Here is an 18,272-nt window from a genome sequence, read left to right on the forward strand (position 1 = left end):
CATCCGTCCGTCCATCCGTCCGTCCATCCGTCCGTCCATCCGTCCGTCCATCCGTCCGTCCATCCGTCCGTCCATCCGTCCGTCCATCCGTCCGTCCATCCGTCCGTCCATCCGTCCGTCCATCCGTCCGTCCATCCGTCCGTCCATCCGTCCGTCCATCCGTCCGTCCATCCGTCCGTCCATCCGTCCGTCCATCCGTCCGTCCATCCGTCCGTCCATCCGTCCGTCCATCCGTCCGTCCATCCGTCCGTCCATCCGTCCGTCCATCCGTCCGTCCATCCGTCCGTCCATCCGTCCGTCCGTCCATCCGTCCGTCCATCCGTCCGTCCATCCGTCCGTCCATCCGTCCGTCCATCCGTCCGTCCGTCCATTCGTCCGTCCATCCGTCCGTCCATCCGTGCGTCCATCCGTCCGTCCATCCGTCCGTCCATCCGCCCGTCCATCCGTCCGTCCATCCGTCCGTCCATCCGCCCGTCCATCCGTCCGTCCATCCGTCCGTCCATCCGTCCGTCCATCCGTCCGTTCATCCGTCCGTCCATCCGTCCGTCCATCCGTCCGTCCATCCGTCCGTCCGTCCGTCCATCCGTCCGTCCATCCGTCCGTCCGTCCATCCGTCCGTCCATCCGTCCGTCCATCCGTCCGTCCATCCGTCCGTCCATCCGTCCGTCCATCCGTCCGTCCATCCGTCCGTCCGTCCATCCGTCCGTCCGTCCATCCGTCCGTCCATCCGTCCGTCCATCCGTCCGTCCATCCGTCCGTCCATCCGTCCGTCCGTCCATCCGTCCGTCCGTCCATCCGTCCGTCCGTCCGTCCGTCCATCCATCCGTCCATCCATCCGTCCGTCCGTCCGTCCGTCCGTCCATCCGCTCGTCCATTCATCCGTCCGTCCATCCGTCCGTCCGTCGATCCGTCCGTCCATCCGTCCGTCCATCTGTCCGTCCATCCGTCCGTCCATCCGTCCGTCCATCCGTCCGTCCATCCGTCCGTCCATCCATCCGTCCATCCATCCGTCCATCCGTCCGTCCATCCGTCCGTCCATCCGTCCGTCCAACCGTCCATCTGTCGAAAGCACGATAACTATCGAAGAGTGTAGCAAATACTTCTTATAAGTATAGATCAGTTGGGATTGGAAATGGACCATATGGGTCCATATCCTGATATAGCTGTCATATAAGCCCATCTTCGGTCTTGACTTCTTGAACTTCTAGAGGGCGTAATTCTTATCCGATTAGGCTGAAATTTTGCATGAAGCGTTCTGGTAAGACTTCCAACAATTGTGGCATGGCTAAAATGTGTTTATAACCTGATATAGCCACCATATAAACCGATCTCCCGATTAGACTTCATGAACCTCTAGAGGGCCCAATTTATATCCGATTTGGCTGAAATTTTCCATTACGTATTTCGTTATGACTTCCAACAACTGTGCTAAGAATGGTTCAAATCGATCTATAACCTGATGTAGCTGTCATATAAGCCCATCATGGGTCTTGAAATTTTGCATGAAGTGCTTTTTTTTTCTTCCAACAACTGTGACAATCTAAATCAGTCTATTTTCTGATGTATCTGCCATATAAATCGATCTCTCGATTAGACTTCTTGGGCTTCTATAGGGCGCAATTCTTATTCATTAAGGTTGAAATTTTGCATATGTCATTTTGGTATGACTTCCGACAACTGTTTCAAGTATGGTCTAAATCGGTACAAAACCTGATATAGCTGCCATATAAACCGACCTCCCAGTTTGACTTTTTAAGCCTCTGGGGGCGCAATTATTACTCGATTTGCCTGAAATTTGGGTGGTGGTGTTTTTCTATTTGAAAAAAAGAAAACATTCAAAGAACTTGCCAAATGCGTTCCATGGTGTAGGGTATTTAAGATTCGGCCTGACCGAACTTATCCCGCTTTTACTTGTTATTGTTGGGTACATCATTCAAACATGTCAATCGTTGTTGTTGGATACATCATTCAAACTTGTCAAATGATTTTTGTTCTTTGGAAAAACACAGAGAAATATTGGCCTTTAAATAAAAACGCTTTGGTATTCACAGTTAAATATCAACAATTTTGAAGTTGTTTAAAAAGGATTTTAAAATTAAAGGCAACATTGTGGTATGGTCAGCATTAGTCAGAAAATACCTCAAAATCTGAGAGGGCAGTCAGTGGTCAGACATCGTTTGTATTAGACCAATGTACGAATTTAAGCGATTTTTTTTGTCAAGCCAAATGTCTCTGCAATTTTTTTCATTTGTTCTTTTTGTTAGTTTAAAGGTCCACATATTGCTTTGAATGCTGTTGGATTTTTTTCTTATCTTGTGGCAAAGTCTACACAGCTTCCAACCTATTACTGGGCAATAAATTTCAATCAATGTTTCTAGCGATTATTTAAAAGCGATAAGAACTTAATTTTGAAATTGGCTTGAAAGCAAACTTTTAACAGCCAGTTGGGATAAATTTCATGTAGCAGAGATAAATTATAGCTTGCTAAGCATGTCCCTATTTAAGCCAGCATAGATCCTTGTTTCAGCTGACATGCTTTTTAGGATTTAAACACATTTTTTTTAATTTTTTTCTGCCAACTTAAGAACTTTTGCCGAGTAGGGTAAAAAAATCAAAATGTTTGACTGTGGCTGATATGGCATAAAGCAAAACAAATGGAAAACTGCCTCAAAGACATGACCGGCGAGCCAATCCATCCATCACAATGGCTAATTTGTGTACCATGCTGCCCCGCCGCACTTTGTGAGCCAGTCCATGGCGGTGCTCGATAAAACGGAAGGCAACAACAAAAACCGGAAGTTTGCCAACACCATATCCGTTCAAAATTGGTATTTGTTTCGCGTTCAACGTTGTATTTGAATTTCTCCCGAAAAGGCAGTTGCCATTTGGCGCATTTTGGCTAGGTGCTGTGGAAACATGGAAATGAATTCGTTGAAATCATTTCATTTGTTCGCACTGCTTTCATTTCCCTTTGCCAGCCAGCATTGAAATTCTTGCAGTGTTTCCCCGGCTTATAAAAAGGAGCCACTGGCTTTACAAATGTATTTGGCAAGTCCATTCGAAACTGACAGGCACAAAAAAGTGAATCCTTAGCGGAAACACATTCAACAAAATTGTTGAAGATGGGGAACAAAGTGTGCATGAATATTCTCCGTTGCTGTGGCTGGTGCTGTCGTGCTCCTCTTTGTTCTTTGAAATTTTTGTTGATATTTGCTTTAGTTTCCTTTGCCGGTTGCGTGAAGTGGACTGAAGTGCTTTGGTGGAGGGTTATGACATTTGAGTAACATACTACAGGGGATAATGAGTATTGCGTTTTATCATGGGCCTTTTATTAGGAGACTACCGTAACGCAGAAGTTAGCATGTCCGCCTATAACGCTGAACGACTGGGTTTGAATCCTGGCGAGACTATCAGAAAAAAATTTCAGCGGTGGGTTTCCAATCATAATGCTGGAGGTACTATGCCATGTTAAACTTCTCTGCAAAGAGATGTCGCTCTGCGGCGCGCCGTTCAGACTCGGCTATAAAAAGGATACCCCTTATCATTGAGCTTAAAACTGGTATGGGACTGCACTCATTGACATGGGAGAAGTTTGCCCTAGTTCCTTAATGGAATGTTGATGGGCAAAATTTTGCATTAGCATGGGCTTAAGGAACATAAGTCACTGTGTCAAATTTCAGCGAAATCGGATTATAAATGCACCTTTTATAGAGCCAAGCCTTTAAATCGAGAGATCGGTCTATATCGCAGCTATATCTAAATCTGAACTGAAGTGGGCCAAATTGAAGAGAGATGTCGGAGGACCTAACTCAACTCACTGTCCCAAATTTCGGCGAAATCGGACAATAAATGAGCCTTTTATGGGCTTAAAACCTTAAATCGAAAGATCGGTCTATATGGCAGCTATATCCAAATCCGAACCGATCTGGGTTTAATTGAAGAGGGATGTCGAAGGGCCTAACACAACTCTTAGTCCCAAATTTCGGCGACATTGGACAATAAATGCGCCTTTTATGGATCTGAAACCTTAATTCAAGAGATCGGTCTTAATGGCAGCTATATCTGAATCTGAACCGATCTGGGCCAAATTGCAGAAAGATGTTGAAGGGCCTAACATAATTCACTGTCCCAAAATTTCGACGACATCGGACGATAAATGCGCCTTTTATGGGCCCATGTCCTTAAATCGAGAAATCCGTCTATATGACAGCTATATCCAAATCTGAACCTATCTGGGCCAAATTGCAGAGAGATGTCGAAGAGCCTAACAAACTCACTGTCTTAAATTTCAGCGACATTGGGCAATATATGCGCCTTTTATGGCCCTTAAACCTTAAATCAAGAGATCGCTCTATATGGCAGCCATATCCAAATCTGAACCGATAAGGGCCAAATTGCAGAAAGATATTGAAGTACCTAATACAACTGACTTTTCGGAATTCCGTCGAAATCGGACAATAAATGCGCCTTTTGTGGGCCCAAGATCTTAAATCGGTCTATATGGCAGCTATATCCAAATCTGAACCGATCGGAGCCAAATTGCAGAAAGATGTTGAAGTGCCTAATACAACTGACTTTTCGGAATTTCGTCGAAATCGGGCCCAAGACTTTAAATCGGGACGATCTGGGTCAAATTAAAGAAGGATATCGAGTGGCCTAACACAACTCACTGTCTCAAATTTCAGTAAAATCGAGTAATAAATATAGCTTTTATGGGCCTTAGACCTTAAATCGGCGGATCGGTCTATATGGGGGCTATATCAAGATATAGTCCGATATAGCCCATCTTCGATCTTAAAAAAAAAATCTGTGCAAAGTTTCAGCTCAATATCTCTATTTTTGAAGACTGTACCGTGATTTCAACAGATAGAAGGAAGGACAGACAGACTGACATGGCTAGATCGTCTTAGATTTTTACGGCGATCAAGAATATATATAGTTTATAGGGTCGGAAATGGATATCCCGATGTGTTGCAAACGGATTGACAAAATTAATATACCCTCATCCTTTGGTGGTGGGTATGCAAATACCGATCCCAAACGTGAAGTAGATGTTCATCGAACTCGCCTCTCAATAAGTCCATTGTTACGCATGCTGTGTGACATGTGGCACCATGTTATTAAAACCACATGTCATGCTTGTCAAGCTCTTGTACTTTGGGCAAAAAAAGTTGGATATCATCGCACCGTAGCTCTCACCATTCACAGTTACGTTACGATTTGCATAATTTTTGAAGAAGTACGGTCCAATGATGCCACCAGATGCCAAATTTCAAGAGAATCGGTTTACAAATGACCATTTTATTGCATTATTACTGCAAATCGGACAAACATATATGTGGGAACTATATCCAAATCTGAACCGAATATCTTTGAAAATCATTCGTAATGTCGGAAATCATAAAAAAAATCTTTCTACCAAATTTCGAGAGAATCGGTTAATAAATGACCATTTTATTGCTGTATTATTGCAAATCGGACGAACATATATATGGGAGTTATATCCAAATCTGAACCGATTTTTTTCCAATTTCAATAGGATTCGTCTCTAGGCCGAAAAACATGCCCATACCAAATTTGAAGACGATCGGATGAAAATAGCGACCAGTAGTTTGTACACAAATTAACATGGACAGACAGACAAATAGATGGACAGACAGACAGACAGACAGGCGGACAGACAGACAGGCGGACAGACAGACAGGCGGACAGACAGACAGACGGACATAGCTAAATCGAATCAGAAAGTGATTCTGAGTCGATCAATATACTTATCAATGGGTCTATCTCTCTTCCTTTTGGGTGTTACAAACTAATCCACTAAGTTATAATACCCTGTACCATAGTAGTGGTGTAGGGTATAAATACATTGATAGAGACAAGATGTCTCAATGGCTTTAAATGTAAATGCATAGCACAATTCGTCCGCTTTATTTTGTATGCGATGGTTAGGCGACAGAATACTCTGTAATTGACACATCCTTTTTGTGACTCCCTATTTGCCTACTGTGCATGTTATGATGAAGTTCCGTTTGTCGAGTATGCACTCTTCTTCTCCAGTCTGTATATATTCTTCTTAAGTCATGTTGGTGCTTAGCTCAAATAAACTATCTGACAATGGTTGATATATTGTCTAGCGCTTGAAACATAACCCTTTGACGAACAAAAGAGTGCCACTTTGTGTGTGGGTATCATTTCATGCGGTTCTATGGCATGTTTGATGTTCATGGATCAATAATGTCGTTGTTTGAGAATAGGATTAATTACGTTTTATAGATGCATATAGGTTGTGGTCCATTTAATAGATGAATATGAATGAAGTTGCGTTTATAATCCAATACAAGCAAAAAATGAATCTATACTTCTAGTTTAAAGGGAATATCTTATCATGCGAAGAGTATTGAGAATGACATCAAAGGTTTAAAGGAACAATAGTAAAGTGCGGCAACATCTATTAAGAAACAGAGGAGGAAGTTCTACTACATCTTTTATCAACACTATAAACTGAAAGAAGTTTTGCATAGCTAATCGCCTATGCAGATAAGTTTTAAGGGTCTGAAATACTCATAAATGGAGACAGCTTAAATGAGGGGATATTCACAGGGGATCTGCAATGGAATCTCAATGAAAATTATTTTTAAACTTTTTGCCAGCAATCGTATTATCGAATATATAAACCTAAGCAACGTGGTGGCTTACAGTAATAACATTCACTAAGTGGTTCTGCAGTTATACTTTCTATAATATTGAATTTAAAGAGAACAGTTTTGGATAAGTTTCATCAACTTATCTGCATTCTTTCATATAGTATTTCTATAGACTTTCCGATTTAACTTCATATTTCAATACAATGGATTTTGCGAGACTTTTCTTTCATTTTTAAACCTTTTCAAGCTCTTTATTGGCCCCAGGTATTGATGGTCATCAACAGGGATAATTTATAGCAACCCTTTTTACTTGATTAACCCTATTTGCATCAGTACCGTTGAAATTGTGGAGGGAGGTATATGGCATATCTTTTCTGGCGACATTTGTTTTTCACCCTATCTTACCTCGGCTCACTCATGCACTCATTCGTTGCCGCAAATTGCATTTGTCCATTTAATGCATGCCAACGACGAAATGAAATGTTAATGAACGCCATGAACGACCAAGGAGAAGTCATTATGGCTCTTTCTCTCTTGTATATCCTTCATCCCTTCGATTTATTACGACCCATTTGGTGAGGCTGATTTTTACATGCACATTTTGTGCAAACGAGAATGAGGCCACATGAAGCAGAAATGCATTTTTTTTCATTTGGTTTGGTTTCTTTATTTTGCCATTCCAAATAATTGGCAAACTTTTATGAGAAGAGTGAGAATTGCAGAAGTATTTCAGAAAAAAATTGGAATATTTTGGAGGGCTACCAGTTAAAAAATTATTCTGCAATTCGAAATATTTATACAATGGTAAACATTAAGAAAAAAGAGTAAATTCATGCACCCTTCTTGTAAGGGTGAAATTCGTGATGCTTCATTGAAGTATTGTACAGTGACTCAAGAAAATGGTCCTTCATAACCACTTTGAAGACAAGGGTTGCTCAATGAAAAAGGAAAATAGAAATGCAATTGTTTTGCTTATCTTAGTAAAAAGCCTAGTTCTCTTCGAGTTTGGGAACAGGAACCACTAGTTAAACAGCCTGTCTTCCCACATGTACACCCAAAAGTATTAGTCTACTAATGTCAGCAAACACTGTCTGCTGATATTAAATTGAAAATATCAAACATTTGACTAAATCCATGGAAAATTTTTGAATTTCGACATAACATTTCAATTGTTATGTCGAAGTTCAAAAATTTGTCATATATCAGTAAAAAAATTTGGCAATTTTACATGCTTGTAAAATTGAAAAATAAGAAGGAATATAATTTAAATATCCACCACCAAGGATGGGTGTATATTAATTTTGTCATTCAGTTTGAAACCCATCGAAATACCCTTTTCCGACCCTATAAAGTATATATCTAAGACGATCTAGCCATGTCCGTCCGTCTGTTGTCTGTTGAAAACACGCGACAGTCTTTCAAAATAGGGATATTTTGAGCTGAAACATTGCACAGATTCTGTTTTTGCCCATGAGCTGGTTAAGTTCGAAGATGGGCTATATCGGACTATATCTTCATATAGCCCCCATATAGACTGATCCGCCGGTTTAGGGTCTTAGGCCCATAAAAGCCACATTTATTATACGATTTTTTTGAAATTGGGGATAGTGAGTTGTATTAGGCCCTTTGACATCCTCCTTCAATTTGGCCCCGATCGGTCCAGATTTGGATATAGCTGCCACATAGGCCGATACGCCGATTTAGGGTCTTAGGCCCATAAAAGCCAAATTTATCATCCAATTTTGCTGAAATTTGGGACAGTGAGTTACGTTAGGCTCTTCGACATCTTTCTTCAATTTGGCTCAGATCGTTTCGGATTTGCATCTAGCTGCCATATAGACCGATCTCTCGATTTAAGGCTTTAGGCCCATAAAAGGCGTATTTATAGTCCGATTTTGCCAAAATTAGGCGTTTCGACTTCCTTCTTTAATTTGGCCTAGATCGGTCCAGATTTGGATATAGCTGCCATGTAGACCGATCTCTCGATTAAAGGTTTTGGGCCCGTCAAAGCCACATTTATTAACCGATTTTGCCGAAATTTGGAACAGTGAGTTATGTTAAGCCCCTCGACATACTTCTGCAATATGGCACAGATCGGTCTAGATTTGGATATAGCTGCCATATAGACCGATCATCGGATTTAAGGCTTTGGGCCCATAAAAGGCCCATTCATTGTCCGACTTCGCTGAAATTTGGGACAGTGAGTTGTGTTAGGCCCTTCGACATCCTTCGTCAATTTGGCTCAGATCGGTCCAGATTTGGATATAGCTGCCATATAGACCGATCTCTCGATTTAAAGTTTTGGGCCCAGTAATATTTTAAAGTCACTTGTTTTGCTTAGCCGAGATTCTCTTCGAATTGGAAATCATCCCGAGTCGTGTCTTTTTCCCAGTCGTTACACTTTCCAAGAGTTTCTCTTTCTTTCTAGACGAAAACTTTCTGGTTCAGAACTTATTCTTAGTAGGAACTATTTTCGAAATGCGAGTCTATTCTAAACCTCATTCACACTCTCTCTGTTTTCGAACTTTTGTCGAGTTGCCACACTAAAGAAACCGTAACAGTTTCCCATTCGGGGTTTAGCCAAACCGTTAGGTTAGGTTTAAGTGACAGTTTGCTATCAGACTCAGACTTTTTCGTCCATTGTGATACCACAGGAACAGAAGAAGGAAGATGTCTTCTGATTCCTACCGTTGAACTATACAGATCGTTTTAAAAAGTTCAACAACATGCGAATGTTCACATCCGCTATATCAGACAGGTTCTCAAAGAAAAAAAGAACCCAAAGTGAAACTCTTTCCGACTGCCAGTGCGGGACACACACAGCAGTTGCTTTATAGTCTCTTCTTCCTCGACATCTTCACAGATTCTGCAAAAGTCGTTGCTGGCAACCTTCAGTCTGTCAGCATGTTTTCCTATTAGACAGTGACTTGGCATGACGGACACAATGACTTAAACGTCTGTTCTAGCCAATGATAGCAAAGCAGTAGACCTCTTTAAGTCTAGATTAGGTCACATAGTTTTGGAATGGTCAGAGCCCCCTATTTGTGACCATCTATCATTCGTTGCCCTTGATCCTGAAGATTTAGCTTACATGCCGCAAGAGGTATGCGCACAGATTCCAGTTTCCCTTGAATGTCTAAGGTAGTTTTTTAGACTCGCAATCTTGCCCACTTTACAATTCCCTGGGATATCTCTGTGGCCCGGCACCCAGAACAGGTGAATTTTGTACTGTTCAGCCATCTCCTTGAGAGATTTGTGACAGTCGAGGACGGTTTTTGTGTTCAGAAATACGTTCTTCAGGGATTTAATGGCTGACTGGCTGTCTGAGAAGGTACTTATTCGTATAATCGTTATGACGTTCCCATCCCACCTTTTGATTAATTGCAAGGATTTCTGCTTGATACATACTGCATTGTTTCGGTAACCTTTTCGATATGGTCAGTTCTAGATCTTTAGAGTACACCCCAAAGCCCTCTTGGTCGTCTAGCATACGTCTGAAAGTCTATATAACTTCTGTTACCAGGGATATCGTAGTTCCAATCGGTTCTATCAGGAATAGTGGTACAGTACTTTATATACCCTCCAACTGTTTGAAAATCCTTGAAATATCCTTCTGAGAACCCATAAAGTCTCTTCTTGATTTAAGTCGATCTAGCCTTGTCCGTCCGTCTGTCTCTCTGTCGAAAGCACGCAAACTTTCGAAGGAGTAAAGCTAGCCGCTTGAAATTTTACACGAATACTTCTCAGAAGTTTAGGTGGGTTGGGATTGCAAAGGGGCCATATCGGTCCCGGTTTTGATATAGCTGCCATATAACCTATCTTGGATCTTAATTTCTTGAGCCGCTAGAGGGCGCAATTCTCACCCGATTTGGCTGAAATTTTCATGAGGTGTTTTGGAATCACTTCCAACAACTGAACTAAGTATGGTTCAAATCCGCCCCTATCCTGATATAGCTGTCATATAAACCGATCTGGGGTCTTGATTTCTTTTGCCTCTAGAGGGCGCATATATAATCCGATTTGGCTGAAATTTTGTACAACGATTTCTCTCATGACCTTCAATATACGCGTCAATTATGGTTGGAATCGGTCTGTAGCCTGATACAGCTCCCATATAAACCGATCTCCCTATTTTACTTCCTGAGCCCCTAGGGAGCGCAATTTTTATTCGAATTGGTTGAAATTTTACACAACGAGTTCTACATTCAGTTTAATTATAGTCCGGACCATCGGTCCATAAGTTGATATAGCTCCAATATCATAGCAATTTTTTTCTTTTATCATATGTTTGCCTAAAAAGAGATCCCGGGAAAAGAACTAGACTGATGGGATCCATGGTGGAGGGTATATAAGATTCGGCCTGGCCGAACTTAGCACGCTTTTACTGGTTTTTGTTAAGGATAACGCAGTGTCCGTAGCCGCCATATGACCAAAGAGAAAGCTCCCTTAGCCTCACAGCAGTGGTCGCTGCAATTTGTCTAGCCATAATGTCCAGGTCTGTTTCATCTAAAGTAAATTCAGTGCATCAGATGGTGTCGTCTTCAGTGCGGGTGTGATGCTCAAACAAGCTATTCTTTGGATCCGGTTGACTATTGAGCAGTAGGGGGGCTTTTGAAGTGTCGTCCACCAGACCACAAAACCATATATACCCCGTGCATGACGCGCCTTTCTTGCCCTTCCAAAAATCTAGGATTTGAAGTTAATTTCCCTGTCCAGCAAAACGCCTAGGTATTTTGCGCAACCCCAACGCAACCCCTGATACAACCCCATATAAGCGGATACCCGGATGTGACTTCTTCATTCTCTGGAAGCCTCAATTTTCATCCGATTTGTCTGAAATTTTTTACGTGAAGTACATTTATGGCCTCTAGATAGGTTCCACTAGATAGGTTCATAACATATATAGTCACCGATACCCGTTTTTGACTTCTTGAGCTTCTAGGTGCCTAATTTTTACCAAATTTGGGAGAAATTTGTTACGTGAAGTATAGTTGTGTCCTCCAATACTGACAATGAATCCTCCCATGATTTAGGCGCTTAAACAGATACCCCGATACGACTTCTTCAGACCATAGAAGCCTCAATCAATATCCTATTTGTTTGCTACTAAAAATAATGCAAATACAAACTGAATTAATAAGGGTACACTTTTAGCCGCATCCATGGTGGTGAGTACCCAAGATTCAGCCCGGCCGAACTTAGCACGCTTTTAATTGTTTTAACTCTTTATCTGTTCAATAGTTTTATTCGAAACTCTTTCTACGTCGGAAGTCATTCCGAATTAGAAATTAATTCTACTGGAGAGTATACCCTACTCAAAAATCTTATAACTGAGTATATCCAGCTTGTGACTCTTGGAAGTCGCAACAGTTCTTATGTCTGTTCCAACTATTTCCGAAATGGAAGTCATTCCTAGTCAGTATTCTTTTCTAATCGTTAGGCTTGACTTGCAGGAACTCCTTTCCTTACTCTTTCGGACACGAATATTTTTCCGAGTTAAAAGTTTTTCAGGTTTGGAATATTTTTCGAATTAGAATTTTTTATAAGTGGGCGATGTTACTAGTCCATGGCTCCACAGAATTGTGATTAGGCCAATGCATACTTACGCCTCAGTATATGAGGAAAAAGTGCTACATTAGGATAATATATACAAAAGAGGGTTTGAGGACCACGCCTTTTAGGGCACTGCGTAGACCCAAGGCGACGGGAAAATGGATATTGGATGGGAGCGACGATAGGAAACCTGAAGGGAATGGGAGAAGTTTCGGATCAAAAACCTGGGACGACACTTGAGATCGAGTGCATGGCACTGCAGTCGACGGCACGGTCTTTTATTGACGGAACACCGGTATTGTCATCTGGAACTTCATGCTTACGCGGATAGATCAAAGCGTGAGGACAGAGTGGACCTAGGGTCTAACATCTTTGCGGACCGTAAACTAACCCTCAAGGGCCAGTTAGACTCTTCGATATTCGTACCGAGTATGGTCAAGATTTGGACAAATCAGGCTAGATTTGTATGTTGTTTCCACACATACCGAACTCCCGATTAATGTTTTTAGGCCCATAAAAGTAGCGTATATTACTCGATTTCGCTCAAATTCAGCACATTGAGCTATGTTTGTCTCTTCAAATTTCGTGTACACTGTGGCACAGATTACTCTATATTTGGGTATAGATGCCATATATATATACGGATCTCCCTATTTAAGTTCTTGGGCCTATAAAAGGAGCGTTTATTACACGTTCTGCTGAAATTTGGCACAGAGAGCTGTGACAGTTTTTTTTTTGACATTAGTGTTCATATATTCGAGGTGGTGGGTACCCAAAATTCAGCCCGGCGAAATTTAATACCCCTTCACTTGTTTAAGTAGCAAATCATTGTTAGTCGGAGCCACCTGAGCCCAAAGATTTGCATGTCCGCCTTTGACGTTGAACGTCTGGGTTTAAATTTCGGCGAAAACATCAGAGCAAATTTTCAGCAATGGTTATCCCTTCCTTGTGCTAGTGATAGTTGTGAAGTTTTGGCCTTAGGTAATCAGTCGGTCAATAAACTTCTGTACTAACTTCTCTGCAGCAAGTCTGCTGGAATCAGGATTTTTATACCAACCACAGAATCATGGGGTATATTCATTTTGTCATTTCTTTTGCAACACATTGAAATATCCATTTTTGACCCTTAGGTATACATATTTTTGATCGTCGATAAAATCTAAGACGATCTAGACATGCGTCCGTGCGTCTGTCCGTCTGTCTGTTGAAATCACGCTACAGTCTTTACAAATAGAGATATAGCGCTGAAACTTTGCACAGATTCTTTTTTTGTCCATAAGCGGGTTAAGTTCGAAGATGGGCTATATCGGACTATATCTTGATATAGCCGCCATATAGACCGATCCGATGATTTAGGGTCTTAGGCCCATAATGGCTAAATTTATTATCCGATTTCGCTGAAATTTGGGACAGTGAGTTGTGTAAGGCCAGTCAATATCCTTCTTCAATGTGGCTTTGATTGGTACAGATTTGAATATAGCTGCCATGTATACCGATCTCTCGATTTAAGCTCTTGCGCCCATAAAAGGCGCATTTGTTGTCCCATTGGTTTTGGACCCATAAAAGGAGCATTTATTGTCCGATGTCGCAGAAATTTGGAACAGTGAGTTGTGTTAGGCCCTTCGACATTCTCCTTTAATTTGGCCCAGATCGGTTCAGATTTGGATATAGCTGTCACATAGACCGATCACTCGATTGAAGGTTTTGGGCCCATTAAAGGAGCATATACTGTCCGACGTCGCCGAAATTTGGAACAGTGAGTTGTGTTAGAAGCCCTACGAAGATTTGAATATAGCTGCCGTATAGACCGATCTATCGATTTAAGGTCTTGGTCCCATAAAAAGCGCATTTATAATCAGATTTCGCTGAAATTTGACGCAGTGACTTTTGTTAGGCCTTTCGACATCCATGTCGTATATGGTTCAAATCGGTCTATATTTGGATATAGCTACCAAAAAGACCAATATTTGTATTACAAAATTGAACAATGAGTTGTTATTATTAGACAGCCCAATGTCACTGCCGAATTTGGTCTAAGTCGGACCATATTTCGAAAAAGCTGCTATGGGGTCATAATGCATTTTTCACCGGACTATGAAGAAAGGTAGTTTACATATATACCCGAGGTGGTGGGTATCCAATGCCTTTTTGCTTGTTTTCCAATCGGAAGACCAACCTAGTCAGGAATATATTCGAGCCAAAAGACATTCCGTCCACATCAAAGCGGAAAAACCTGATGCATTTTATCAGCTATCACCTCGATATTTCAAAATACATCGATTTGTTGCAAAGTGCAACACCATTCCATGGCGTTGGTGGAGGTGAGGAAAGAAATTCTGAACAGAAAACAATGTATGCCAAAATATCCATGCAGTAGTAACAACAAGAACGAAGGGTGAATAATGCCAGCAATGAAGTTGGCAAGGAGAATAGCACCAGCAATTCCATCGACAACATGATAGTGGTATTGCAATGCAATGCTGGTGCAATTTCGGGCGAAGCAAATGATGGAAATACTCTTCTCCATGCTGGCCACTTGAACTACAAATCACATATGAAGCACTTGAAATACAAGGATGCCCTCACATATGGAGGACGCACACACACACACAGTCGTTTGTTTAACACCCTTTCAACATGGATGGTACGTTTAAAAGTTGAAATATTATCCCCCTACTACTAAAATGCAAAAAAAGGAAAAATCAAACATGGAAACTACTTTGGTTGTCTGTGTGCGTGTGTGTGTGTGCGATGTGCTAAATTGTGAAATTGTTGTATTGGTGTGGAAAGACACAAATGTGAGATGGAGGTGATGAAGTGGCAGTGGTAGTGGTAGCCTTTTAAAGCTAAAAGTTAAATTTCGTTTCAGTCATTTGTTGTTGCATTATATTTGGGGGCCAAGCAATCGGATGCTAAGCTATTAGCCGGAATGTTTATTTTAAAATATTCTCATTTTTCTTACTTTGTTGCTGTTGGCGGGGAAATTTCCTCACTCGATTTTGTTGCAATGAAATTAATCTTTTAAACAACATACATATTTCTTATTTCATGATTATTTTTCTGTTTTCTTTTCTCCGTTTTGTTGCTGTTTTTTGCGTGTGTTGCCCTGTTATTTGGTGCAGGGTGTAGAGTCGACATTTTTCCCCAGTCGTATGAAAAAGTATCCGAGTGGTTTGTTAACTTCAATACCGGCAGTGGATTTGTCTGTCATACCGAGCTCCATGCTAATGGTAATGTATGGCATGTTTTTCTTTGACCCAGTCTCCCTTCCGTACTGCATCATACACCACCACCACCACCACCACCACCACCCCCCTCATTCCCCCAAATAACAGTTGGCTGTAGTGTAGTCTTAAAAAACTCTTGTCAGAATTTTTATCCTCAACCCCACAACCTCCTTCACCTTTTTTTTTTGTTTCTTTATTGTTGTTCACTGCACTTGTAAACATCATACTTAAACTACCACAACCTCTTCTCCCCCCGACACCCTACCCCTGCAACCACTTTGTCACCCTTTGGCTTTGTATGACTGACTGCATGCTGTTGTTTTATATTTTGCCTCCCAGTAAGCATTCAAATAGCCTTGGGAGAAGCAAAGCAGAATGCATTCTCGGTCGCGTAAAGAAATGCCAAAGGAAATTTACGTATGCATTTCTGCCTAGGAGTTTGTTTATTACAGCTTGTATATGGCAATGTTTGAGGTCCTTTTTTCCCTCAAAGCATCTAGCCATGAACTGCATTACACAACAATTATCCAGAGGGATAAGCATGACTTTTGTAGATTGCAATTATCTGTAATAAAGGGTGTAGTTTTATGAAGGATATACAAGGATTAAGAAAAGTTTTGAATTTAATGTCGACATATAACCGATAGAGGGGTACATGTGGAACAAGTAAAAATGCTCTATGTAAAGCCGGTTCGTATCTTAGGCATCCTGCACCATGGGTAGCAGGTTGTTTTTTTTATTTTTATTTTTTTTATTACAGTTAAAAATTAAGGAAGTGGGGTCTTTGTTGGGTTGTTCTCTTCGAGAAAGGAAATCAGCCCAGGAAAGCCCTAGATGACCGGGGAGATTCGCAACATTGGAAAGAGGACCGCAGATTTTATAACAGAGCACTTCGTATTCGACTAATAAACCTTCGATCAATCTCATTACTCCCAGATTCCGGTGTCTCCGTGAGTCCCATCGTATCACGTGGAAAATGCGTTTTTATGAAAAGCCTAGACATGACCTCTCACTCCCATGTCGTCTACTAGCATTTCAGTTTGGACATGGGTTTTTGAGAGAAAATTTGTCATCTTGGTGGCATCACTAATGCTATCAATCTTCGCAGAAAAGCTTCCACATTTTCCAGGAGGCTCGTTTTGCCGCTCTGGTGATTTTATTGTATTCCTTAGTAAGTGTTTTGCACACGGCTCAAGGGATCGGAAGGACATGTTGAGGCTTTTCATAAAAACGCATTTTCCACGTGATACGATGGGACCCACGGAGACACCGGAATCTGGGAATAATGAGATTGATCGAAGGTTTATCGTAACGTAATTTATGGTCAAGGAAACCTTGAGGAGCTTCTAACCATTTAAGTAACCCGGACCTGATGGAATATTTCCGGCATTACTACAGAAGGAGACGGACTATCTGGCTCCCCATCTGGCCTGTATTTTCACAGCGTGCCTAGGACTTGCATATACTCCGAAAGGCAAGGGTGGTGTTTATACATAAGCACGGCAAGTCAAGTTATTCGACACCAAAGGGGTATAATCATTGTGTCCTTTCTACTCAAAATCATGGAACGCAATGTGGATACCATAATAAAGAGTAGAACATCCAGCGAACTGCTTAAATGCAAACAGAATGCCTATGTCAAGGGAAGGTCGGTGGAGACTGCACTGCACGAGGTTGTGCATAAACTAGAATAATCCTTCGATGCCAAGACGTACACACTGGCGGTATGCATTGACATCAAGGGGGCTTTTAACAATCGACACATTGATCCAATCCATAGACAGGTAGCAAGTGGACCAGGTCCCAAGAGACTGGATAAACTATTTGCGAAGGAACAGATGGATAAATTGTGGATCCCATGACATAAATATGAGGGAGAAAGTGGTACAGGGCTCGCCATTGGGCTGCATTTTATCGCCACTTCTATGGGTGACCATCATAAGTGACCTATTACGGATGTTGACTGAGGAGGGATTTGAGCTCATCCGCTACTCAGATGATGTTATAATATTTCTAACGGGTAAGGATTCGAACCAGCTATGCAGAAGGGCCGAAAAGGTCCTGGCATACGACTGGTCTTGACCCCTAGTTAAGACCAATGTTAATCAGAAAAAACCGAAATCTGCTTGTTCACGAGGAAGAAGAAGGTGGGCCAATTTAACACACCACGTTTCCTCAATACAATGATATCGATATCTGACAAGGTCAAATACTTAGGAGTGATCTTGGATAGGAATCTGAATTGGAAGTGTAATTTTCAGGAGCGTAGCGAGAAGGCTCACAGATGTTGTTAGTGTGAGGCAGCCATTGCGGCAATTAGACTTAAGGCGAAGAATGGGTATGAATGGGAGCAGGTCATACCATCGCAGTATAATCGGGGCGACGATAGGAAACCTGGAAGGAATAGAAGAGGTTTCCGTTCGGATACCTGAGGCAACACTTGAGGTCGCTGCCAGCGGCATAGTCTTGGATTAACGGAACCCTAGTATTGCCATCTGTTTGTCATGTTTCACGGATGGAAAAAATGTTGAGATGGAGGTGAGAACCCAGGGTCTGAGATCTGTTTACGACTGCCTGACCATAATACGGGTTTGCAGGCAGAGATACGGATAATCACCGAATGCGTGAGGTGGTATAGTGTTAACGCGAGGACATGGAGTGTGAACATCTTTACGGACAGCAAAATGGCCGTCAGGGCAATAACAACCATTACTGTAAGGTCTTGAACGGTCTATATGTGTAAGAAAATGATTATTTAACTCTGAGGATGAAGGCCTATGGACTGCTTAAGCCTTTCGGATCGAAACAGTCTGAGTTAAGTGCGTGGGCGACAAACGCTTATGTA

The 18,272-nt window shown here is 41.7% G+C and overlaps 1 protein-coding gene across 3 annotated transcripts in view; it reads left to right on the plus strand.

The window, feature by feature from the left end:
• LOC106088598 (uncharacterized) overlaps positions 1 to 18,272 on the plus strand; it is a 225,434-nt gene that overhangs the window by 190,686 nt on the left and 16,476 nt on the right. For 2 of the 3 annotated variants that reach the window (XM_059365136.1, XM_059365135.1), the window contains exon 12: positions 15,323 to 15,430. The exons of the other annotated variant lie outside the window; for it this stretch is intronic. In XM_059365136.1, coding sequence (XP_059221119.1) covers positions 15,323 to 15,430 — 108 coding nt within the window. The remainder of the gene's footprint in view (positions 1 to 15,322; positions 15,431 to 18,272) is intronic. 3 annotated transcript variants of the gene reach the window in all.

Source organism: Stomoxys calcitrans, chromosome 3 (genome assembly GCF_963082655.1).
Source record: "Stomoxys calcitrans chromosome 3, idStoCalc2.1, whole genome shotgun sequence".
In the NCBI taxonomy this organism is placed as follows: Eukaryota; Metazoa; Arthropoda; class Insecta; order Diptera; family Muscidae; genus Stomoxys; species Stomoxys calcitrans.